This window comes from Cottoperca gobio, chromosome 17 (genome assembly GCF_900634415.1).
Source record: "Cottoperca gobio chromosome 17, fCotGob3.1, whole genome shotgun sequence".
Taxonomy (NCBI): Eukaryota; Metazoa; Chordata; class Actinopteri; order Perciformes; family Bovichtidae; genus Cottoperca; species Cottoperca gobio.
Genome location: NC_041371.1, coordinates 4,366,896 through 4,391,615, shown reverse-complemented (window position 1 = coordinate 4,391,615; position 24,720 = coordinate 4,366,896). Strand labels below are relative to the sequence as shown.

The following is a 24,720-nucleotide window of genomic DNA, read 5'->3' as shown; positions in this document are numbered from 1 at the left end:
TGAATATTTCCATTTTATGTCAAACACTCACTCACACACACTACCGAACACAAGATCTCCCTAGTTTGTATTTTCTTAACACCACAGACAGCTTTCATTTTCTGCAAGCTATATGTTGTCTTGACTCATTAACATATTGGTGAAGGAATACAGAAAAAGAAGCAAAAATAGGGACACAAAAAAATAAATGTAAACAAAAGAATAAATCATGAAAATGAAAAAAAAAAAAATATTCTGTGTATATTTATTTTCTAATTAATTATTATTATTCGATAATTGAGGCTTTTATATATTTATTTATTCTAGTAGGAGCTTTGGTCCTCCACAGTCTTGTAGGTGTAAAGTCTATATCGTAAATACATAGACTGTAGAAATATACTATTTAGATTAGTTATGATAATATAGTCACCAGGGCTCCGGTCAGTTTAGTTCTACGTGCTGTATATCTATCTTCCGCCGCCGTGGAGCTTTCTGCGTCAAATTCTCACTTCACAACTTTATTGTTCACACAACCGGAAGACAAAACGGGCTACGTGTCAGGAAAAAGGAGAATCGGCTAATTGGGCGAAGGCGATCAGGCCGCCTGAGTTCACCTGTTTGGAATATTAGAGTTGTTTTTATTATTCGTGGGGAGTTATATTTGACCACATCATTAACATTGTGACTTGTATTGTTGTCAAGGGACGATGTTAACCAAATTTGAAACGAAGTCGGCCCGTGTCAAAGGTAAGAGTTTGTCAGCTGCAGTTAGCTTAGAAGCTAACGTTAGCTGACGTTTTCCTGCTCAGTTGTTTATCCTTTTAAAATGATGTCTGTAAATGATTCAATTGCTTCTTTTATTTTGTTAATGTATCTCAAATTCCAACTTTGAATCATTTATGTCACGTCTTGTGTTCAAATGTAGTGATGTTGAACGGACACTACCTGGATGTTTCTTTTGCTATCTAACGTTAGCTATCGTAACTAAATGACAGTAATTCGCTAAACTTGACCACTTGACATGATTTCCTTGCTGATATATAACAGTTAGTAAGCTGACTCCTCATCGGCTGGAGTTTAATGGTATGGGTTTACTGGCATTATGAGTTGGTTGATCAGCTGTTTTACATTTCAGGCCTGAGTTTCCATCCCAAGAGGCCATGGGTTCTTGCAAGTTTGCACAACGGAGTCATCCAGCTGTGGGACTATCGGATGTGCACACTGATTGACAAGTTTGACGAGCATGATGGTAAGGCAGTGATGTGGCTGATGTCGTATATTACTATTGTTTTATCTTCCACACTGTTCCTTGATAGATGTGTGATGTAATTGATGTGTCTTTACCCACAGGCCCCGTCAGAGGAATTGATTTCCACAAACAGCAGCCTCTGTTTGTGTCTGGAGGAGATGACTACAAAATCAAGGTGAGACTGCTTCAGCACTGGCATGTTGCCACACAAATGTTATAGAGGGGACAGGTTCTGCACCATACAGTTTGTAGTATGCTTATGTAGCTTGATTTCTATATCTCAGCAGATGTTTAAGGTGTCATAGATGTGATGTCTGCTGTATGAAGCTGTTATGTCTTGCATATTAAAACATCTATTGTATTGATACTCCATATAATAATTAGAATAAATCCATACACTAAACATGTATATGGTGAGTAAATATTCCTATTTTAACCAGGTGTGGAACTACAAACTGAGACGCTGCCTCTTCACTCTCCTTGGACACCTCGACTACATCAGAACCACCTTCTTCCACCATGTGAGTCGTTCTGCCACTGACATCTGCTTCCTATCCATTATATAACATATTTCAAGATACAGCGTGACAAAGACTCTGTATATTGTTGTCCATGCAAAAAAAGTAAATATGGAATGAATTAAACCATTTCCTCTTCCGCAGGACTACCCCTGGATTCTGAGCGCCTCAGATGACCAGACTATTCGCATCTGGAACTGGCAGTCCAGGACCTGCGTCTGGTAAGAACTTTTTTAAACTGAGAAACACAATTCAAAAAGTTATTTGCTTAGTTGTACAAAAGATTGAGATATTGGGCATTTACTTTGGTTTCACAAATCACCCAACCTCTGTTTAACAACATTTCAGGGAAAGCATTATAATGATCATTGTTATTACCCTGTTAATGTTAAGATGACCTGGGATCTAATATTTCTATATATATTCCTCTTTTCCTCCTCATCCACAGTGTGCTGACCGGCCATAATCACTATGTGATGTGCGCCCAGTTCCACCCAGCGGAGGACCTGGTGGTGTCAGCCAGTCTGGATCAGACCGTGCGAGTGTGGGATATTTCCGGTGAGGGCCTGGGGACGGCTGACCAGAGCACAGCGGTCTGGGTGGAGGAAGGGGTGGGAGGGCAGAGTGGTATGAAGGACGAGGAAGAAGCAGGAACGGGATAAATGAAAGTCCCGTATCACCTCTTCTTCCTCTCCTACTTGTAGGACAGATCTCTATGGGCTGTTTGCAGAAACACCTCCTTTCAGGAAAGACAGAAAGGGGAATAGATGTATTGTCAGAACACAGTTATAGTGTGGTATTTCTAAATGAAATGCTGCACTGTAAATAAGTGTTCTGAAGGAAGCAGTTTACAGATCAGAGCTGTAAGACAATTGGAAATGGGAGGTGTTTCTGATTCCTCTGCATGCTCTTAAACTCTATATGTGTTGATGGTATTTCTTGCTTCCTGTTTCTTTTCCCTAACTAAACCATTAACTCATCTACTATCACTTTCTTACATGTGACCATGTATAAGATGTGGATCTGTAACTGTTTCCTGTCCTTGGGATGTATTTCTTTCACATTTTCTCGCACAGAGCATGATTGCATTTATACATACCGCTTTTATGTGCGCCTAATATCATATGATGTCATAGCACGGCGTAGGAATGTCATGTTTGACTCACGTGCACGTCATCCAGTTTAACATGAAAGTAAGGCTCACTTTCTCCGTACTGCTTCCCATACTGTTGTTATACCATTGGTATAAAATGCATCAAGTAAAACAGCCATAACTACCGTACTAACTGGTTTGAACTTAAACTTCCCCAGTTCTGACTTCTCGCCTGACATTTTGCACGACTGGCTCAACATCTCAAAATATAAAATGAAATATATGAAAGTCACCATGTTGTTATTAACTTCATTCCTAACCCACACATGTGAGTCAGATTCTAATAACTCTGCATGGGACTTAAACATCTGTGCAGAAACGTGCATGAGCATCTAAGAATATTAAAAAAACCTCCTCATTTTCCTGACACCCAACGCCCCATCAGAGCACGTCTTTACAACGCCAAGCCCCATCCATCCCACCCTCATCAGCCAAGTCCACGCGCTCCCTGTGTCCACCTTATCCCATGCTCTCCCTGGAAACATCCACACCTGCACATGGGTTCCTAGTTCCATCTCTTTCCCCCCCCCTGTGTCATCTCTCCGTGCTGTTGAAGTATCTGTTCACCACGTTGTTTGAATGGGCCGGACTCACGACTGCAGTCTGTGCTTTCTCAATCCTTTTTATTCCTGATCTCATTTGAGTCTGGGAGGTAATCAGTATCTTTCACTGCTGTCCAATTCAAATCATGAGCAATTGTGATTTGTTTTCTGTACGCAAGTGATTCATTGACCCGAACAACCTCACTGTCACAGCCGTGATTGTTTCCAGACTCAAGTTTGCGGGGAATGAGAGAGCAGAGGTTGTATTGGTGACGTGTTTCCACCCTGTGTGTGTGTTCAGTAGTCCAACAGATCTCCCTCCTTGTATAATTCCCCTCTGTTACCTCTCCTCTGATATTGCTTCATATTTCATTATTTTAATCATTTGTACCTTGTTTTCCATGTTGTTCTTCCTCCCCTGTATTGTGGCTGTGCCTTGTGTAACATAAATATGGCTCCTTCGTTGCCCTGAATGTTGGTTCCAGGTCTGAGGAAGAAGAACCTGTCTCCAGGCGCTGTGGAGACGGATGTGCGCGGCATCTCTGGTGTTGACTTGTTCGGCGCCTCCGATGCCGTTGTCAAGCATGTCCTTGAGGTGAGCGTGTGTGTGGTGTGAGTGAATCAACCCTTAACTTTGACAGGTGAGTGTTTACATTTAAAAACAATGAGTGGTCTTTCTGCAACGCTCTCCTGTCTGACGCTACATTTTAATATCCACTAGTATTAACTCATGGTGGTAAAATGATGCTACGTTAGTGTAAAAATAACTTTGTTTCCTTTCCACTGTAAAGAGAAACAAGCTTAGCATTGTAAAGAGACTTTCCGGAGCGTCACTGACTTCAAAGTTCTGTTCATGGAAAATACCAAGTAAATGAGTTTTTAGTCTTAATGTAGCACCTCGAGGCAGCGCTCTGCATTACATCACGTCCTGCTGGGGGGTTTCAGTCCTGACTTATTCATTCTTAAGGTCAAGAAATGTTCAGCCTTTGGTGATAAAATGACGTCACCTGGGTTGGGTTTTAAAGTCAATACCAGTCGTGTGTCAGCCAATGAAAGTAAAGGAAAATTAAAAAGGCACACAACCAGGCACGGTCACACACACACAACCAGGCACGGTCACACACACAACCAGGCACGGTCACACACGCAACCAGGCATGGTCACACACACAACCAGGCACGGTCACACACACAACCAGGCACGGTCACACACACACAACCAGGCACGGTCACACACACACAACCAGGCACGGTCACACACACACAACCAGGCACGGTCACACACACACAACCAGGCACGGTCACACACACAACCAGGCACGGTCACACACACAACCAGGCACGGTCACACACACACAACCAGGCACGGTCACACACACACAACCAGGCACGGTCGCACACACAACCAGGCACGGTCGCACACACAACCAGGCACGGTCGCACACACAACCAGGCACGGTCGCACACACAACCAGGCACGGTCGCACACACAACCAGGCACGGTCACACACACACACACACACACAACCAGGCACGGTCGCACACACAACCAGGCACGGTCACACACACAACCAGGCACGGTCGCACACACAACCAGGCACGGTCGCACACACACAACCAGGCACGGTCACACACACAACCAGGCACGGTCACACACACACACACACACAACCAGGCACGGTCGCACACACAACCAGGCACGGTCACACACCCACACAACCAGGCACGGTCACACACACACAACCAGGCACGGTCACACACACACACACACACACAACCAGGCACGGTCACACACACAACCAGGCACGGTCACACACACACACACACACAAACCAGGCACGGTCACACACACACACACACACAACCAGGCACGGTCACACACACACACACACACACAACCAGGCACAGTCACACACACAACCAGGCACAGTCACACACACAACCAGGCACGGTCGCACACACAACCAGGCACGGTCGCACACACAACCAGGCACGGTCACACACACACAACCAGGCACGGTCACACACACACACACACACACACAACCAGGCACGGTCACACACACAACCAGGCACGGTCACACACACACACACACACAACCAGGCACGGTCACACACACACACACACACAACCAGGCACGGTCACACACACACACACACACAACCAGGCACGGTCGCACACACAACCAGGCACGGTCACACACAACAGCACCACACACACAATCAGGCACGGTCTGGTTTAATTTTATTTTTGGTGTGACTTGACTTTGTGTCTCTGTGTCCAGGGACACGACCGCGGCGTCAACTGGGCTGCCTTCCACCCCACCATGCCGCTCATTGTGTCCGGAGCCGACGACAGGCAGGTGAAGATCTGGAGGATGAACGGTGAGAGTCTCAGACGCCACTAGTTAACGTTCATCAACAAGCTGCTGCTCAGTGTCGCTGAAGCTTGTGTTCATTTATTCTGTCACTCGCATTAAAACATAAAAGCTCGGGTCTATTCTATTTCACATCAGTTACAACAACGCATAATGTTTAAATGCATCTACGTCTTCATCACAGCATCATTCTTCTGCTTCTCAGTACTTGAGTTTGTATTTTATAGCATCTACATTATAAGGACTGCTGAGTTTATTTATTTAGTCATTTGTTTCCATCCTCACTGCATTTTGAAGAACTGTACATACTTGTGTTTATTTATTACCCCCTCTTGTGACTGCAGTATAAATGCACTGTATATTCTAAACATGTCGATTTAACTCGTACCCAGTGTTTACATTTCTTTGGTCTTTTTGTTTCCCACCCTCTTCTGTGCTCCCTCTTCTCCCACGGTCCAGAGTCCAAGGCCTGGGAACTGGATACGTGCCGCGGTCACTACAACAACGTGTCCTGTGCCGTCTTCCACCCGCGCCAGGAGCTCATCCTGTCCAACTCTGAGGACAAGAGCATCCGGGTGTGGGATATGTCCAAGAGGACCGGAGTGCAGACCTTCCGGCGGGACCACGATCGCTTCTGGGTGCTGGGGGCTCACCCGAACCTCAACCTGTTTGCTGCTGGTAGGTGGTGACACTGATCTGCATCTGTACACATTTAACGAGGTCTAAAAGGAGCCTCACTTTGTATATGCGAGACACTGAAAGACGGTCCGTGCGTCCTTCAGGTCATGACAGTGGCATGATCGTGTTCAAGCTGGAGCGCGAGCGCCCGGCATACGCTGTGCACGGCAACATGCTGTACTACGTGAAGGACCGATTCCTCCGCCAGCTGGACTTCAACAGCAGCAAGGACACTGCTGTCATGCAGCTCCGCAGGTAGGTCATCTTTACTGATTCTCAATCCACCCCGACTTCAGGCTTTCGTTGTACTACATTAAGTATTTGGAGTGAGTGCAACATGTGGTTTTATGTATTTCCATGTCCTAGTGGCTCGAAGTTCCCAGTGTTCAGCATGTCTTACAACCCTGCTGAGAACGCTGTCCTGCTCTGCACTGTAAGTATCTCCCAATCCAAACACACACACACACTCACACACACACACACACACACACACACACTGGTATATACAGTCACTTAAACTAATTGTTTTCCATATGTGTTATGTAATACTCTTTTCCTCCTGCAGAGGGCAACCAACCTGGAGAACAGCACCTACGACCTTTACTCCATTCCCAAAGAGAGCGACTCTCAAAACCCCGATGGTAAAGAAAGAACTCGTTAAAGTTTTACTGTTTTTCCTCACGCTTGGCTTTGTAAACGGCAAAGTGCTTGACATTCATTTCCTTTTCAGAGTGATTATATGTAGTTAAATGTCACGGCTTCCTTGCTGCTGTATCATTGCCGTTACTTTAATGCCACATTTCCACTGCTTGGTGGTTTGTCACACCCTAAAGTGTTGAAATATACTTTACGATGTTGTCAAAAGTAACAGAGTCTGTCTGTTTCTCAGCGCCGGAGGGGAAGAGGTCCTCTGGTCTGACTGCAGTCTGGGTGGCCAGGAACAGATTTGCCGTCCTGGACCGTATGCACTCTGTAAGTCCGTTTGCAGGTGTAGAAAACAGTTTTGACAAAGAACGGAGTAATATCTTGACGAGGATTTAATTGTGCACTTCTAATAACATCTCCGTCCTCTTTTTTATTTTAAGCTTCTGATTAAGAACCTGAAGAATGAAATTGTGAAGAAAGTTCAGGTGCCGAGCTGCGAGGAGATCTTCTACGCCGGGACGGGCTCGTTGCTGCTGCGCGATGCCGATGGCGTCACGCTGTTCGACGTGCAGCAGAAACGCTCTCTGGCCACGGTGAAGATCGCCAAGGTCAAGTACGTGGTGTGGAGTGCCGACACCAGCCACGTGGCTCTGCTGGCGAAACACGGTGGGTAGATGAGATGGATGTACAGACAAGGAGTCACAAGATCTTATTGTGTCCTCTGAACTTTGTGCTGCTCGAGCTGAGGCTCTGAAACATCAGAGACATGAGTCCTGTCTGGACGCTGTTGACACTCATTTGATTTGAACAGACATATTTGTGTAACTCCAGACGGCAAATCTCCTCTAAGTCTAAATAGTTTTGCTCCCTCAGCCATCATGATCTGCAACCGTAAGCTGGAGAGTCTGTGCAACATTCACGAGAACATCCGAGTGAAGAGTGGAGCCTGGGACGAGAGTGGAGTCTTCATCTACACCACCTCCAACCACATCAAATACGCCCTCACCTCTGGGTATGTGTTCATTTAACACAAGCAGATCCTTACAACTCCACCTGTTGGTTAAACTTTTACCAGCAAACTAAATATGTAAAGCAACATAAGATCTTGCGGCGTAAGTACTGGAATTAAGTCAACAAGTACCAGACAGATTTGTGAATCTCAACATGTTAGAACAGATTCAAAAGAATGTAATAGTGTATTAGTTATCAGCAGTTTTCTGTTGTGTCTCCTGCAACATTACATTTAAAGGTTTTACAGGGTGTTTTCTGAAACGTGGTCCTTTCTCATTGTGCTCCTCCTGCAGTGACCATGGCATCATCAGAACCCTGGATCTGCCCATCTACGTGACCCGTGTGAGAGGAAACAGTGTTTACTGCCTGGACAGGGAGTGCAGGCCGCGCGTCCTCACCATTGACCCCACAGAGTACCGCTTCAAACTGGCTCTGGTCAACCGCAAATATGATGAGGTGGGTCTGTGGTGCTCATTGTCTTTGTGAAGGATTTATCGGAGTATAGTGTGCCTGCTTCTTTGTGCAACAGTGTAGCGTCTCTAATCTAAAGTTGATAAACATTCCTCTTATCGTCGTCCCTGCAGGTGCTCCACATGGTGCGTAATGCTAAGCTGGTGGGCCAGTCCATCATTGCCTACCTGCAGAAGAAGGGTTACCCTGAGGTGGCGCTGCACTTTGTCAAAGATGAGAAGACGCGCTTTAGTCTGGCTCTGGAGTGTGGAAACATCGAGGTGAGCGGCTGCTGGACAAACTGTATAGTTAGGGAACATTTGATATCTGCTGTATTGTTTGATTTAGTCAAAATGTAACATTTCTGTTTCTCATACATCCAGGTGGCTCTGGAGGCAGCCAAGGCCCTGGATGAGCGCAGCTGCTGGGAGCGTCTGGGTGAAGCTGCACTGCTGCAGGGTCACCACCAGGTCGTGGAAATGTGCTACCAGAGGACCAAGAACTTCGACAAGCTCACCTTCCTCTACCTCATCACCGGTAACCTGACCAAGCTGCGCAAGATGATGAAGATCGGTGAGAGATGGAGACTGTGAAAGATCCTTTAATGAACAAAGATGTGGTGGTTTGGTTGGAGGTTTGTGTGTCTTGCATGTCAGTGAACTTATATCTAATACTCCTTGTTTGTAGCTGAGATAAGGAAGGACATGAGCGGTCACTACCAGGCAGCGCTCTACCTGGGAGACGTCAGTGAGAGGGTCCGCATCCTGAAGAACTGTGGACAGAGTGAGTTACGTTACATTCACACGCTCATTCATATTTATCAAGCTGTTACCTGCACACATGAGCAGCCCTGTTGTCCACCTCTTTGTTTAGAAATGACTGCAGTGCCTGTATGTTGCAGTGGCATGACCCAGCGTGTGCAATGAGAACAAACCTCTTTTGTTATGTATTTAATTTGAAGAGCAATTAAGGTTTAATCATCTTAGTTTGCACCATACCATGAAGCAGTGTTGTTGTGTACATTGTTGACAAAGGAGCAAGACGCCAACATGTGTAACTGTCTGTGTTTCCAGAGTCCCTGGCTTACCTGACTGCAGCCACTCATGGGCTGGATGAAGAGGCTGAGGCGCTGAAGGAGACCTTTGACCTAGAAAAGGAGACGGTGTGTTGAGAAAACATTCTCTGTACCTTCATAAACACGACCTGAACACGCAGTCTGAAACAGAAGCCGTGCCCTCACTTCATTGTAGCACAAATCCATAATTCTGATGAGAGATAATGATGGATGTTGTGTCTTGTAGGTGCCGGAGGTTGATCCCGATGCACAGCTGCTGCAGCCTTCTCCACCCATCAACCCTCTGGACACCAACTGGCCTCTGCTCACTGTATCAAAGGGCTTCTTTGAGGGAGCCATTTCAGCCAAGGGTGAGTCATCAGTCTTGACAGATGCACATACAGTATACATATTGTATCTGATCACAAAATATATAATAACTTTATTTATCCTGAAGGAAAGTCTTGTGCCAGAGATGTGTGTACTGTTTTTAACTTCTGCAGGGACTGTTGTGTGATGTTAGTGTGTATAGTGTTCATTATTATTGTCACACACACATCACTTGTATAAGTTGTGGAAACTTGTGGCAGATGCCAGAGTGAGAACAGTGTGTGTCTGTTGTAGGGAAGGCAGGTCAGATGGCTGCCGACGTGGACATGGAAGCCCCCGGAGGCGAGGGCTGGGGAGACGACGCTGAGCTTCAGCTGGATGAAGGTACATTCAGCGTAACGTTAAAGAACATTCTCTACCTGACCTTACAGTGTCTGCATTGTTGTGTATGAATTAATGTTTATCTCTCCTCGTCCTTTCCCTGTCACTCAGATGGCTTCATGGATGCCCAGGATGGATTAGGGGAAGAAGGGGCGAAGGAGGAGGGAGGAGGCTGGGAGGTGGAGGAAGACCTGGACCTTCCTCCAGAGCTGGTGAGAGCAGCTACATCCTTGCAAATCCCACCACCACTAAAACAGGGCTAACACTAGAGACGAGAACAATGATGATTTCACGTGAAGTCTATTAAACATTTAGTGGAAGTGACCGGCCCATATAGTGTCAGCGTTACCTGTTCTCCTACTTCACCTTCTCGCCCTAACGATGGTGAATGTTTAAATGTCTTATTACAATGTGCGTCTCCCAACCATCAGGACATACCGGCTGGTGCAGGTGGAGGAGCAGAAGACGGCTTCTTTGTCCCACCGACCAAAGGCATGAGTCCCACACAGATGTGGTGCAACAACTCCCAGCTGCCAGTGGACCACATCCTGGCTGGCTCCTACGAAACTGCCATGAGAGTATGTACACCATTTGTATTAACTCTGTGTGGAAAATTAGAGCATCAATTGTGTTGTAGTGTTAATTTACTGCTCTGCTTCCGTACCACAGTTGCTCCACGATCAGGTCGGGGTTGTGAGCTTCGAGCCCTACAAGCCGCTGTTCATGCAGACGCTGTCCAGAGGCCGCACCTGTTACCTGGGGCTGCCTTCCCTGCCCTGCCTGCGTGGCCATCCTCAGAGGAACTGGAAGGTACAGCTGATCTTTGTCCTCTCTTAGTAAGAATGTATGTTCCTCTAGGTGTGGATTCACTTTCCATTTATTTAAAATAACAACATACATTCTTTATTACACCTTTTCCTGTTATTTTAGTGAATGTAAATATGCAAATAAACAAATCTGGTTTTCTTTTAGGACTGCGGCTTAAAGCAAGGACTGCCTGCTGTGGGCCTGCGCCTCTCCGACCTCATCGCCCGCCTGCAGCAGTGCTACCAGCTGACTACGTCCGGGCGCTTTGAGGAAGGTGTTGAGCGCTTCAGAGTCATCCTGCTCTCTGTGCCTCTGCTGGTGGTGGACAACAAGCAGGAGATTGCAGAGGTGAGCACCAAACCTGCTGTGAATTGCGATCAGTTTAAACTCCAAATGCAGTATGAATTACTGCAATGTGTCCTGCAAACAGGCTGCTTGTTTAGCATAGATACCTGAATATATTTGTGATCTGTGTTTCAGGCTCAGCAGCTGATCACTATCTGCAGAGAGTACATTGTGGGTTTGACCATGGAGACGGAGAGGAAGAAATTGCCTAAAGACACTTTGGATCAGCAGAAGAGGCTGTGTGAGGTAAATATCTGGAGCTCGCTGATGTCCTCCCTTCAGTCGCAGCAGCAACCAGCGCCGGGGAAAGAACAAGAATATGAAATGTGCTTTATGGCGCCTTCATGTCTGGAATCCTCATGAATCTCCCACATGTTTGATAATAAAGTTGCTCTGACTCTGAAGTCCCCTTGATTACGAATGTCAAAGCGGTTGTTGTAGACTGACCATCGTCTACAAAGTGATGCTTCTGTTTCATTCCTTTAGCCTAATGTTCTTGTGTTCTGTTTTACCTACAGATGGCGGCTTATTTCACCCACTGTAATCTCCAGCCAGTCCACATGGTGCTGGTGTTGCGTACAGCTCTGAACCTCTTCTTCAAACTGCGTAACTTCAAGACAGCTGCCAGCTTTGCTCGCCGCCTGCTCGAGCTGGGGCCGAAGCCAGATGTTGCACAGCAGGTCGGTTGTGCGACATCATAGCTTCATTTAGTGGGATTCTTGTTGACATTAGTTATCACGTTTCTCATCTTTTACCATCTTGTTAAAATTCTCCCCACCATTCAGACCCGCAAGATTTTGGCAGCCTGTGAGAAGACCCTCACAGACGCCCACCAGTTGAACTACGACCCCCACAATCCATTCGACCTGTGCGCTGCGTCTTTCGTCCCTCTGTACCGCGGACGTCCTGTTGAGAAGTGCCCTCTGTCTGGAGCCTGCTACTGCCCCACGTACAAAGGCCAGATCTGCAGGGTCACACAGGTAGGTCGGGACTCGCGACGGCCATGTACAACTCCAGTCAACCTGAAAAGCTCTTCAAATTATAGATTGCATTTATATTATGCCTTTAACCAAATCTAACTGAAACACACTTGTTACAAGTGTTGACACTAATTTCTCTGCATATGGGAGTAAGAAAATTAAATAATGAAGAAAATTGATGCATTAAAGTAGTATTAACAGATGTGTTATCAGAAGGATTAGTGAGGGGCTTCCTGGTGGTTGTATGTCTGTGTCTCTACTGAATAGAATAGAATAGAATAGAAGAATAAACGGACATTAGGTGCGTTATTGTCTTCATTATTTACCTGTAACCTTTAATTTCACTTTATTTTCTAGGCGACTGAGATCGGTAAGGATGTGATCGGTCTGCGTGTGAGTCCACTTCAGTTCCGCTAAGAGGAGGTGGAGTAGACCAGACGAGGAGAAGAAAGACATCCACACTTACTCTGTAGAAAAAGTACAATTATTGACATGGAAAATGAAAGCGGAGATATATACGTTTGCTCACATTGTTGTTAAACCTGTTAAATCCTTTTAACTATCTTATTCCATGCATCGCCTATTCTGCTAAAAATCTATTTCTTGTTGGCGCTGCATCTTTGTGCTGTGGCTTTATTAGGGCTGTAACTGTTGTCTCTTTTCTGACTTGTAAAAGATGAATAAATACAAAATGAGCAGCATTGCTGTGTATCTGGGAAAGAATAAATAAAAAGGCCTGTTCATCAACAGAAATGTGTTTGTATGGTTTGTTTGCTTTTGAGGTGGTTATGTGGTCACAGCTTTGTTATCAATGCTATAAAAAGGTAAGTGTTTTATGGTAGGCTATATGGAAGTGGTTAAGTAATATCCAAAGTGCACAACAGGACAGGAGTCACAAGGGAAATAAACACTCCTGGTTTGGCATTAGTGTCTTAAATTAAGAGTTTTGATTTGGAAAAAAATGTATTCGTTTTTTACGTGAACGTATGTTTTCACCTGCTCTGAAGATAACGTTTAATAAAATACATAAAACATTTATTAATCCCGCTGCCGGGATCTAGAGCTGCCATTTTGAATGAGTCCGTCTCCTTTCAAGGGAACGGAACCAAACAGCGGAACCCGGACGCTTTCCATGTCAACACCTACTGTTGTGTTCTTCTGCTTTTCTAACCAGGAAGATGGATTTGCTGTCGAACAAATGGATAGTTAATTTGCTAGTTTGTTGGTTTTTCATAGGTAAGTTGTATTCTGACACTGCTTGGTTTTAATGTCGACGTATCTGTTGATGAGCGGAGTTTGATTCTGTATCAGGCGGTTAGCTTGATGTACTTCTTTGTGCTCGGAGCTAGCCGGATGCTAGGCTAGTCATCGTTAGCAAAAGCAGCCGTTTGGCTTAAATCTCCATTGCCGGGTGTTTATACAAGTTTTACAATGGAGTTTGGTGTTGGGTTGATTCTTGAGCCATTTATATTAACTGGAACTTCAGAAACAATCATGAGCCTGAATCTATTTAAGTATTTTCGACGACTTTTCTTTAAGACAGTCATAGATTGGGTCTGCCCTCTTGGTATGGGCGACCCAGCATCAGCGTGACTGCTCGTGATGCCCCGGCTGCAGCTGCCTAGAGCTAGAGGGATTAAATGCTAACGTCATTCCAAAGTACATAAAACATATCGTTGTTTAATTTTGATTTGGTTGTCACGAAACGCAGAAAGCAGGTGAAGCAACAAATAAGGTTATGTTTTAATCTCCAGGGTGCCCTGGTAAATTCGGCATACAGATGATCCACCACTATGTTTCAATTTAATAGTTTTTTCATTTTACATTACCTTTACTGCTGTTCCTCTGAGTGCAGTAATTAGTGGTGAAGGCTGAAGGACCAACAGGTGAATAACGCTGGAAAAGTGTATTGAAAAATGCATGTTGGCCTTATAGATTAAAGTTATGAAAAGAGCACACAAATTAGCACTGACCCATAGTATACAAAGTATAATATTTATAGTAAAGGGATCTGCTTCTCTGATCAATTAAAACCCACTCATCTGTGACAGAAATGTTCTTTCTTTATAATGCAGTCTTGCTGAAACCTATGCCCTAATGTTATAGTGCTCTCCTTGTGCAGTTGTTAAAGTGTTTTTTATTCCTTGCAGGTGTCGGCTGTAATTCAGTGGAAAAGAAGATTTATGTGCATCTCAATTACACTGTCCCGTGTGTGAGGCTGCTCAATGCAACACATCAAATAGGCTGCCAGTGTGAGTAAAGCAATAGATTTAAAGTGATGCTAAGTACTTGTCATGTGAATACAACATACATCAGTGACACTCAAGACAAGTAAATATACGTGTTACTGTTAGCACTTAACTGTAGAGTGTGTGTGTCCTCATGCTTACCACACAGTCTACTAAAATGTGTTTTTCAAATAATTTCTGTGTGGTTGCTCCAGGCAGTTCACATTTTGAAACAAATCAATGATGTGGCTTTGTGGGACAGAAATTAATTCAAGAAAAAGATAAAAGCACACAGGTAAATATCTGTTTTAAAAGCTGTGAGATCGAGTGTACTGTTATACTGAAGAGAAAGGCCCAGCAGCCGCTTGTCTGTGTTGTGTCAAAACGTTTCACACATCAATTAGATAAACTATAAGGACATTTGTATCTAGCACAGCTGTTGAATCTCCTCTTTTGGATTTCAGCCCATTTGTCAGGTAATGTGGGCGTGCTCCATGTGCTCGAGTCGGAGGAAAACGTGGACTGGGTCGTGCGCACTGGTCCCAATCCTCCTTATCTGGTCATCCTGGAGTCTCCGCTCTTTACCAGGTACATAACCCGTCTCCCCCTGCAGGAGAAGTATCCACAGTAGTTCCTAATGGGAGTAAGTGCCGGGCTTCGTTAATCACATTTCAAATGTTTAGAATCCAACACTAAATCCACGGAAAACCAACTTTGTGTCATCACGCAACACCAAGACGCCATTGTAAATTGAAATTAAGTGAGAAACATGAGCTTCTTTTTCACTTCTTTCTCCGTCTTTCCAGCTGCCGCTACGGTTCACCCACTCATCTATTTTCATGATATTTGTCTGTCATTCAACACCAAACCTGGCTTCCCAGTCACGCTGAACAAACGTAAACGCCAACGTGATTGCGTTTGTTGCTGCAGTTGCCAGTTTAGGGCAGTTAACGATTGCATTATATTGAATGTAATGTGGTTTATCGAAATGCCATTTAAAAGATTTTATTGAACTTATTGAGTATTATTTAGCAACTATTCATAACTGATATATTCTAAATGAACATTTCCATTTCCAAAGTACCCCCATGTGTACGAGTAGCCCCATTTGAGAATTAATAAAGATTAAATAATAGTGAAAATAAGTATTGGTTGTTAAATAACAAATCTATTTACAGTAGCAGCTGGGGGAGGAGTTATTACATTGTCACAGAAATGTACTGTACAATACATTTGTCAAATTCCACCTGTCTAACCCTGAGGAAAGAAACTTGAACTACATTTTAATCCCATGTCTGACCTGAATTTCTACCCGTATCGTTTTCTCCTGCCCCGTGCCGTCTGTCTGTCAGATCCATCATGATGAAGTTGAAGAACGGCTTCCAGCAGGGTGGCCGGCGTTGCTGTTATAGTGCCACGCACAAACCCCTCCGAGGGCTTCTCTCCACACACCACCTGTCCCAACGAGAACACGGGTGAGTGAGGGTTTGCCTGCTGAGACTTGCAGAAATTAATTGTAGTTTTCTGATCCTCAGAGGGCACGGCGCATGAAATGACATGCTGCAGTGTGTTCAGTGTTCGTGCTCTGTGAACACTTTCTGCAACATGTGTGACCTGACAACACAGATTTGATTTCTCGTCGCTTTTTTATTTCGTATGTTCTGAGACATAAAGTCAAGGGTGCGTGTGTGACCAGAGTTACTTTTTTTTAATTAGCTGCGCGAGAATAGCTTCAGACAGACGATGCAAAAGGCCGTCGTCCAGTGTTTTCATAAAGCTAAATGTTTTGTTATTTTCCAACGTTAAATATCAGTCAGCGGATGTAACGAGAGATGGGACGTGAGAGGAGCCGCTGGTTCTGGAAGGTTGTTTTCCACAATTACAAAATGACAAGCTGCAAAGTCGCCCTGGTCTGGAAAAAACATTTCATTCCCTCTGCGATCACCGCCATGATCAAATTAAAATAAGCACTTTAACCCGAGCTGTAGCGCTGCTCTTGTCAACTGTAGTTCTGACAGTTTTAATCCACTCTTACACGCGTGTGTGAAAATGTTTGTTTGATGTTGAGCCCTGTTTGTGTTGCTTTGTGACAGACACTAGTGTTTCTCATCTTAAATACTTCTCGATGCATACGTGTAGAAATCAGGAAGCTAGACACCAACAACAGTTTCAGTTTCAATGTATTTACAGAAATCTGCTCATGCAGCGCACGCTTCATGCTTCATGCTTCATGCTTCATGCTTCATGCTTCATGCTTCATGCTTCATGCTTCATGGTGCTGACTACATTGTATGTGTTTCCCTCAGGCGTGTATTCAGAGCACTACGATCCGGAGTTGGCTCATTGTAACGTGACCGTGTGGAACCCTTTAGGAAACGGTTTGTCCTACGAGGAGTTCGATTTCCCCATCTTCTCTATGAAAGAGAACAAAGACACTCGGGTCATACGGAAGGTAATCAGACGGGGATCGTGGGGGGGGGGGGGGGATTTGCGGCAAAATCTGATATTTTCTCTGTTAATCACTTTGTTGTCACTAAATGGCCGTCGAATTGTTTTCCAGTTGCTTGTGTACAGTTATAAAAGAGTCTACTCTGAACTTGTCGTGGTTGACATTAGCATGTTTCTCAGAAGCCACAAATCTTGTAGCTGCTTTTCCACGTTTTGTATGTGACAAAAGCAGACAGATCAATATTCCTTTAGGTTTTGAATATCTGCTTGTGGTGCATCTGATTCCTCCTCCCCTGCGGGCTAACGCTGCTGAGCTGCTGAGCTTCTGTCTTAACTTTCAGCTTCAGCTCACTGATGATGGGGAACTTTGTCTTTGTGTTGCTCTGTGAAGGACTGTGTGTCTCGACTTTGTGTTTTCTGATACATTTGAATGACTTTGTCCGGAGGCTGAATTCATGTTTACGCTTCATGAGTTTATTAAAATTGTGTGGTTGCTCCGTGTCTCGGATCAGATGGCAGGGTAGACGAGGGTTTGAGGTTTGAGGTTTGATCCTTAGATGTCAAAGTGAAACATTTAGTCCCAGACATGATAGTTAGAGTCTTACTGTGTCCAAACCTGCCACTGTGCCCCTGAGCAGCAGCACCAGACAAGCAACTTGTTCTAAGGCTTGAAAACTATTTGAGATTTGCTTCCATAATGTCGTTGTGGTTTCTGCGTCTGCGAAAACAACAAACCCGAACACGAAGAGGTTTATTGTGTTTCTGCTTTTCACCTTTCGCAGTGTTACATGGACAATAACCGCGCTGTGAATGGCAGCACTCCTCAGTACCCGCTGTGTGCCATGCAGCTCTACTCCCACATGTCCGCCGTCACCGACACGGCGACCTGCATGAGGAGAAATGACATCAAGTTCAGCATCAGCCCAGGTATTCACAAAACACTAATACACAACAGGTACGCCTGTCACCATTACATTTATATATTCCCAGAAGTAATTGTGACAAACAATATTATTGTTGTTTTAAGACCATTTAATGCCACTAATATAGTTATATTATACCCTTTGAAAGAGCAATGAACTTCTAATGTTTAAAAAATATTCAGACATTGAAATTAGAATGTGAATAAAGAAAGTGAATATCCTAAATTAAATAAAACCACAATATATATTGTGTGTGTATATATATATATATATATATATATATATATATATATATTTATGTATATTGTTTATATTTATATATATATATTTTTTTACCATATATAAAACATATATACATTTTTAATATATATATATATATATATATATATATATATATATATATATATATATATATATATATATATATATATATATATATATATTGTCAGGGAGAAAATGTATTTAAATACAATGAAATAATCAATAATTCTACTGTTATTTGACCAGTTCTAACCTAAGTCTGTATCGTTCCTTGTTCCGTGTCTCCCTTCAGAGATGGTTTGTGACCCATTGGGTGACTATAATGTTTGGTCCTCCACCAAGCTGCTCAACAACACAGCCAAGGGCCACAAGATTGGGGAGAGTGTGATCATCGCAGCGTCCAGGGTGAGTGGCAGGAAGGAGTCCGTCTACACTAATGTTACACTACAGCACAACATGTGTTAGTTATTAGCATGCGAGTTCATGAAGCGTTGTAAACAATATGTGAGTTGCAGCCTCCTCTACACATCTGGGCTGCGTTTCCTCACAGTCTCAGTGATGCTGTGATTTTAAAACGGTTGCACCACTGACCTGGATACGACGTGTCCTTGATGGATCTCCTCTCTTCTCTCCTCCGCAGTTGGACAGCCGCTCTTTTTTCTTCGACGTTGCTCCAGGGGCGGAGAGCGGAGTCTCCGGGTTCGTCACTCTGCTGGCGGCCGCTCACGCTCTGCGAAATGCCACCCAGGAGGCCCCGCCCACACGCACCATCCTCTACACCTTCTTCCAGGGGGTCAGTCCTTCCCGCACCACTGTGTGCACCTTCGTGCTTGACGAACATCCCACACTTGATGTTGTCGCCTTGAAGCCAAATGAATATTGACTGTTTTTGCCTCCAGGAAACGTTCGACTACATCGGCAGCTCCAGGATGGTGTACGATATGGAGAACAATCACTTTGCTGTGGACCTGAACAATGTTCACTCGGTGCTGGAGGTCGGACAGGTGTGTATCGTAGACCAACAGTAGCCTTCTGTGTGCTGCGTGCGTCTACCTGCGCAACAATCAAGTATTTTGTGTAATTGTATCATTAATACATTTTAAATCTGTAAATTATGGACAAAATGTTGATTTATGAAATAATTATATCTTTTATACATTACTTATTTTTTACAGGATAATATTTTGTATTACTTTAGTGACATAAGAAGTAGTGTGTGTGTGTGTGTGTGTGTGTGTGTGTGTGTGTGTGTGTGTGTGTGTGTGTGCGTGTGTTCACTGTATCAGTATGTTGCATTTGTTCACCACAGGTGGGACTTCGTGCTGACTCCAAACTGTGGCTTCACTCGGACCCTGTGTCCCGGAAGAACAGCAGCGTCAACGAAGAGGTTAGTTCTTCTCACGGCTCCACCGCCGGACGCGTGCCCTCAGGAGACGCAGCGTGTTAAAGCAGAACGTGTATAAATGTACCCTTAAAGAGCGTAGGGCTTAAGAGTGATCAGTGTGTGTGTAGCACAGTGTGTGTGTATATCAAAGTGTGTGTTTGTATCACTGTGTGTGTGTGTGTGTGTGTATATCACTGTGTGTGTGTGTGTATATCACTGTGTGTGTATATCACTGTGTGTGTGTATCACTGTGTGTGTGTGTATCACAGTGTGTGTGTATCACAGTGTGTGTGTGTGTGTGTGTGTGTATCACAGCGTGTGTGTGTATATCACTGTGTGTGTATATCACAGTGTGTGTATCACAGTGAGTGTGTGTGTGTGTGTGTGTATCACAGTGTGTAACATTCCCTTCCACGTTGGGTTTCAGGTGAGGAAGCTCATCACTAACTTGCAGTCGGCTGCGACCGGTTTAAGCGTCTCGGTGGAGGAGCCGAACTTCTCTCAGCCGCTTCCTCCTTCGTCCTTCCAGCGTTTCCTGCGAGCTCGGCAAATCCCCGGTATTGTTATCGAGGATCACCGCTCTGCTTTCACCAACAGGTTGATTCACTATCATTACTCGCTATTACGTTTGATTATAATCTTGGGATATGTGTTGCCCGGAGCAGTTTGCATGTTTTGTTAATGAAGCGTTCTGCTCTGCGTGCAGCTTCTATGAGAGTATGTTCGATAATGCAGATTACCTGAACATCTCTTACCCACCAAACCTGACGCCAGAGGAGCAGCTGGAGTTTGTCACTGACACGGCTAAGGTATTGCTATTAATCACCAATGTTCACCACATGTGCTCTTAACTTAGCCAGTCCACGACATGAACCCCCGTACATCTGGTGGTTGGTGCACCTCTGTTTGTATTTTAGATGTAATTGAACATGTTGTTGTTCTACATTCTCAGAAATCTCATTCATTTTAATGTATCTATAAAACTTGCTTTAAACGCACAATATGTCATTTTCTCGGTCTTATATATATATATATATATATATATATATATATAATATATATATATTTATATATATATATATATATATATATATATATATATATATATATATATATATATATATATATATATATATATATATATAATATATATATATATATATTTATATTTATATATATTTATATTTATATATATATATATATATTTATATTTATATATATATATATATATTTATATATATATTTTTATATATATATATATATATATATATATATATATATATATTTTTATATATATATATATATATATATTTTTATATATATATATTTAGTTAACTCCCAAGATCGTAAAAAGCGTGGCTTAAAACTGGATAAAGTGCATTCATGCTTCTGGCAGACGACCACAACGCTGACGTATGTGCACAGGGGATAGTCACCATTGCGAAGAAAAAACATGAAACGACCTTAACATTAACCTTGATTTGAAACAGCAGATTTCTCTGATATAAGTACAGAACTCAACAAAATGCATTTGAATGCAGAACTGTTCCATATTCTACCTTTTTAAATGGATGTTTTCTGTGTTTGTGAGCAGCAGATAGTCAGTGTCGTTATAAGTCTTTCACGTCGCACTCGGTTCATATCGGACAAGTCAAAACTTGTCTGGCAATATTTAATCTGTCTCTCACAATGCTACTATTAAATCTTTACTGTTGAGCACTTTCACACAGATTTTGTTGGGAGGCAACTGATAAATATTTCCTCTCCTGATGCGTCCTTCAGGCTCTGACGGAGGTGGCCACCATGGTTGCCCGAGCTCTGTACAGCCAGGCGGGAGGAGAAGGAGCGCAGATGAGCAGCATCAAAGCAGACCCTCAAATAGTAAGATTTCATTTGTGTTTAAACCTTTCCAGACATCTCATCTACAATGTCACATCTCCTGTTTATCTTTCTCCACCTGTAGAGTACTGATGTACTTTGTTACAGCACATTCTGTTTTTAAATCATTTGCATTATGAATTTAAAAGACAAAAAGATTTCTTACCGGTGACTCTAACTGTTCTGTCCCTCAGGTGACCCGGCTGCTGTACGGTTTCCTTGTCCGCTCAAATAACTCCTGGTTCCAGCAACTAATCCCCACTGACCTCATGACCCACCTGGGTAAATTGGGATTATGGGATACAAGATAATCCTTTTCTAAATTATAGACACTGCTTATCCTGAATATGTTTTATTTTGAAACTTGATTTCTTCCGTCTCTCAGCTGACCGACCCACAAACTTCTACGTCGGTGTGGCCCAACAGCCCAGCGAGCCGACCCTTCTGGTCCAGCACCTGCTGGCTAATCTGACCGGCAGCACCGTTAACGTCACTCAGGACAACTGCAAGAACCAGAGAGAGGACGAGAAGGACGTGGACACAAAACATGTGAGACCTATAGAGCAGTCCTCCTTTTATTAAATCACATTGGTTATTTCATCTGAGACAAACTAAAGGTCAAGAACGTAAAGGAAAGACGGACACGAGATGTTTTTATTATAGATTAATCATTTATTTTATCAAAAACAAAATAGCTGATTCATCGATTATTCATTAGTGTGTTAAAAAGTCAGAACAGAGAAAAATGTTAACAAATATTCAATTTACGGTCTTTTAAACCGAAGTGAAGCAGCATGTCACAACAACAACAACATACTGGATAAATGTGTAATAAATGTACATTAGGACTGTAATGCATAATAATATATTTATTTCCCCCGTTGCCTCCCTCAGTTCTACTTCTACATGTGGGTTCAAGGCGCCGCGCCTCCCAACAGCACGAAGAGGGAGGGTTACTGCGTGCGCTCCACGGTGCGTCTCTCCAAAGCGCTGTCCCCGGCCTTCGACCTGCAGGAGTACACCTCCAAAGATTACTCGACGTGGACAGAGTCCCGGTGGAAGTCCATCAAAGGACGCATATTCCTGGTGGCCAGTCATGAACTAGAGGTAAACTTCCCCTTTGAAATGTGTGTTGTTCCCTTTCCCCACATTACTGTTTGTGAACGCAGAGCAGTCAGTGTAAGTAGCGTGTCCAGAGCAACAGCATTACAGGAACACTGTGAACAGAAACAAAGCTGACGGATCGACGGATCACTCGTCTTGAACGAGGTTCAAGTCTCTGCACGTTGACTTTCACATCATACTGAAATGAAACAAAGCTCTGCACCGCTGTTGTCTGTCAGGTTGTTATTTAAAGGCGCAGTGTGTAGGACTGGTATGTAGTTATAGCTACGGATGTCACGATTCCAGAAATCCAGAAGTCGACTTGCTAACTGTAGAAAAACGAGTTCCGTCACGTTTTCAGTATTTTGGCATCGACGAGCTACCGACGTTTCGTTTCTCGTGACATATCCAGTGATGGCGTCTTTCAAATGACGCCATGTGTCTTCATGGAAACTGGTGCATTTGTTTTCGGCCTGTTCATATCGTTGTTGCACGTCTCCTTGTAATCTCTGAGACGTCCACTGGGGGGCGCCAAGGTTAGGATTCTACACATAGTGACTTTAAAGCTGCACTAATATTCCAACAAGGGATGAAAGGAGTACGTGTAATGTGAGGCGTTAATCATGTTAAACATGGGTCATGTGATAACGTATCAATATTTCTAACAATTCTGGGCTGCTTGGTCCTTTTTTAACTCCTCCATGTCCGTTTTCCGAGAGCTAAGTGTTCCTTTGCCTCCTCCAGATGGTGACGCTCGGCGTGGGTGTCGGCGTGCTGATAACATCCCTGTTGCTGACGTACATCATGAGCTCGAAGGCCGACATACTCTTCAGCTCGGGGAGGGAGCCCGCCAACGCCACCTACTGATCCAGACTGAGGCGATGCTGGCCCACGACCACGACCACTACTATTTCTACTTCTATCCCAACCGGACATGGACATCTTTTCTTTAAAACACACCACAAGTAGGTACACAGAGAGGTTAGACGCAGCAGCAGAGGTTTTTTTTTTTTTGACGACGACTACTCCATGTTTCTGGACTCACTGAGGTGAGGCGTGACATGAGCACTGGACCGGACTGGATTGGCCTGGATGGATCTGGACTCATCAGGGTCAGAAGACGCTGGGCGGGCCCTGTCAGTGGAAAAGATGTTTATATTTCTTTTGCTTTTTTGTTTTCCCTTTTTACTGTCAAAGAATGTTTTGTTTACTTTGTCCTGGGATAGGCACTAAACATCGAGCATTATTTTGAGCATGTGTCTGATTGTGAATATGTAAATGTGACTGAGTGTGTAGGGACAATTATGAGTGTGTGTGTGTGTGTGTCTGAACTTTGTGTGAGGATGGCGATGGTATGTGCAATACTGGAGCTGTCTTCTGTCAATATAGTTAACTTATCAATCAGTTCTAATAAGAAGAAACCACTTTGAGTCAGTGAACAAGTAGTTAAATTTAAGGTTTTGTGAAATCTGGAAATGTGTGGTGAAGTATTTTGATGAGTTTTCGGTTCTGGGATGTCGACAACAATCCTAGATATTTATATTGCAGAGTCCCAGTACTCGTATAACTACACACGTATGTAGTTGTAGACTCGCTGCAATTTCACATATTGTGATATTTGTGTGGAGAAGAAGAATTTCCCGAGGAGTCCGGCATGGCTGACACACTTTATTACATATCGATCAGCTGCCAAAACAAAACGTCAAATCCAGTCAGAAGATCTTGACGTGTGAGATGCGCTGGTACTCTGGCTGTGCACTCTTTTTGGTTCGTACCTTTTTAACAAGGTTTCTTTTAATGATAACTTCCGAAAAATTATGTCAACACACGAGAATGTTTTAATTTAGTTGTAATGTAATGGCTGGAATCAATGACCAATTGTGATGCCTTGATGAAGAAATAAACATTGCTTCTTTTCCACTTTTCTTTCTTTCATTGTCAACAGAATGGAGGAATTTAATTGATGTTTTAGCCTAAATAGCTTCCTGTTCTAAA

General features: G+C 43.7%; 2 protein-coding genes across 2 annotated transcripts; both read left to right on the top strand.

Annotated features, from left to right (window-relative positions):
• Positions 1 to 508: 508 nt before the first annotated feature.
• On the top strand, positions 509 to 13,248 carry copa (COPI coat complex subunit alpha). Its single transcript, XM_029453809.1, has 30 exons — positions 509 to 726; positions 1,115 to 1,228; positions 1,330 to 1,403; positions 1,669 to 1,749; positions 1,891 to 1,967; positions 2,195 to 2,304; positions 3,927 to 4,036; positions 5,726 to 5,825; positions 6,278 to 6,496; positions 6,601 to 6,751; positions 6,863 to 6,929; positions 7,062 to 7,137; positions 7,386 to 7,468; positions 7,582 to 7,807; positions 8,015 to 8,153; positions 8,446 to 8,608; positions 8,737 to 8,883; positions 8,986 to 9,175; positions 9,290 to 9,385; positions 9,676 to 9,764; positions 9,904 to 10,027; positions 10,281 to 10,370; positions 10,479 to 10,579; positions 10,799 to 10,945; positions 11,037 to 11,177; positions 11,340 to 11,522; positions 11,655 to 11,765; positions 12,038 to 12,199; positions 12,305 to 12,499; positions 12,857 to 13,248. Exons 1-30 carry the CDS (start codon positions 687 to 689, stop codon positions 12,914 to 12,916), a joined length of 3,666 nt encoding a protein of 1,221 aa, XP_029309669.1. The 5' UTR covers positions 509 to 686; the 3' UTR covers positions 12,917 to 13,248.
• Positions 13,249 to 13,584: 336 nt separating this feature from the next.
• Positions 13,585 to 24,645, top strand: ncstn (nicastrin). Its single transcript, XM_029454149.1, is given in 18 exon segments — positions 13,585 to 13,735; positions 14,650 to 14,751; positions 15,192 to 15,315; positions 16,080 to 16,107; positions 16,109 to 16,202; positions 17,034 to 17,179; positions 17,958 to 18,102; positions 18,652 to 18,764; positions 19,000 to 19,152; positions 19,259 to 19,363; positions 19,669 to 19,746; positions 20,171 to 20,340; positions 20,450 to 20,552; positions 21,526 to 21,624; positions 21,816 to 21,903; positions 22,007 to 22,170; positions 22,516 to 22,728; positions 23,470 to 24,645. Coding segments are annotated over 18 exon segments (2,106 nt in total). The 5' UTR covers positions 13,585 to 13,677; the 3' UTR covers positions 23,593 to 24,645.
• Positions 24,646 to 24,720: the final 75 nt, after the last annotated feature.

Excerpts from the sequence above, each read along its gene's own strand:
- copa (XM_029453809.1), top strand. The coding sequence starts at position 687 with ATGTTAACCAAATTTGAAACGAAGTCGGCCCGTGTCAAAG. Across the intron at positions 7,808-8,014 it reads GGCTCTGCTGGCGAAACACG|CCATCATGATCTGCAACCGT; the intron begins GTGGGTAGATGA and ends TTGCTCCCTCAG. Across the intron at positions 9,386-9,675 it reads CCTGAAGAACTGTGGACAGA|AGTCCCTGGCTTACCTGACT; the intron begins GTGAGTTACGTT and ends CTGTGTTTCCAG.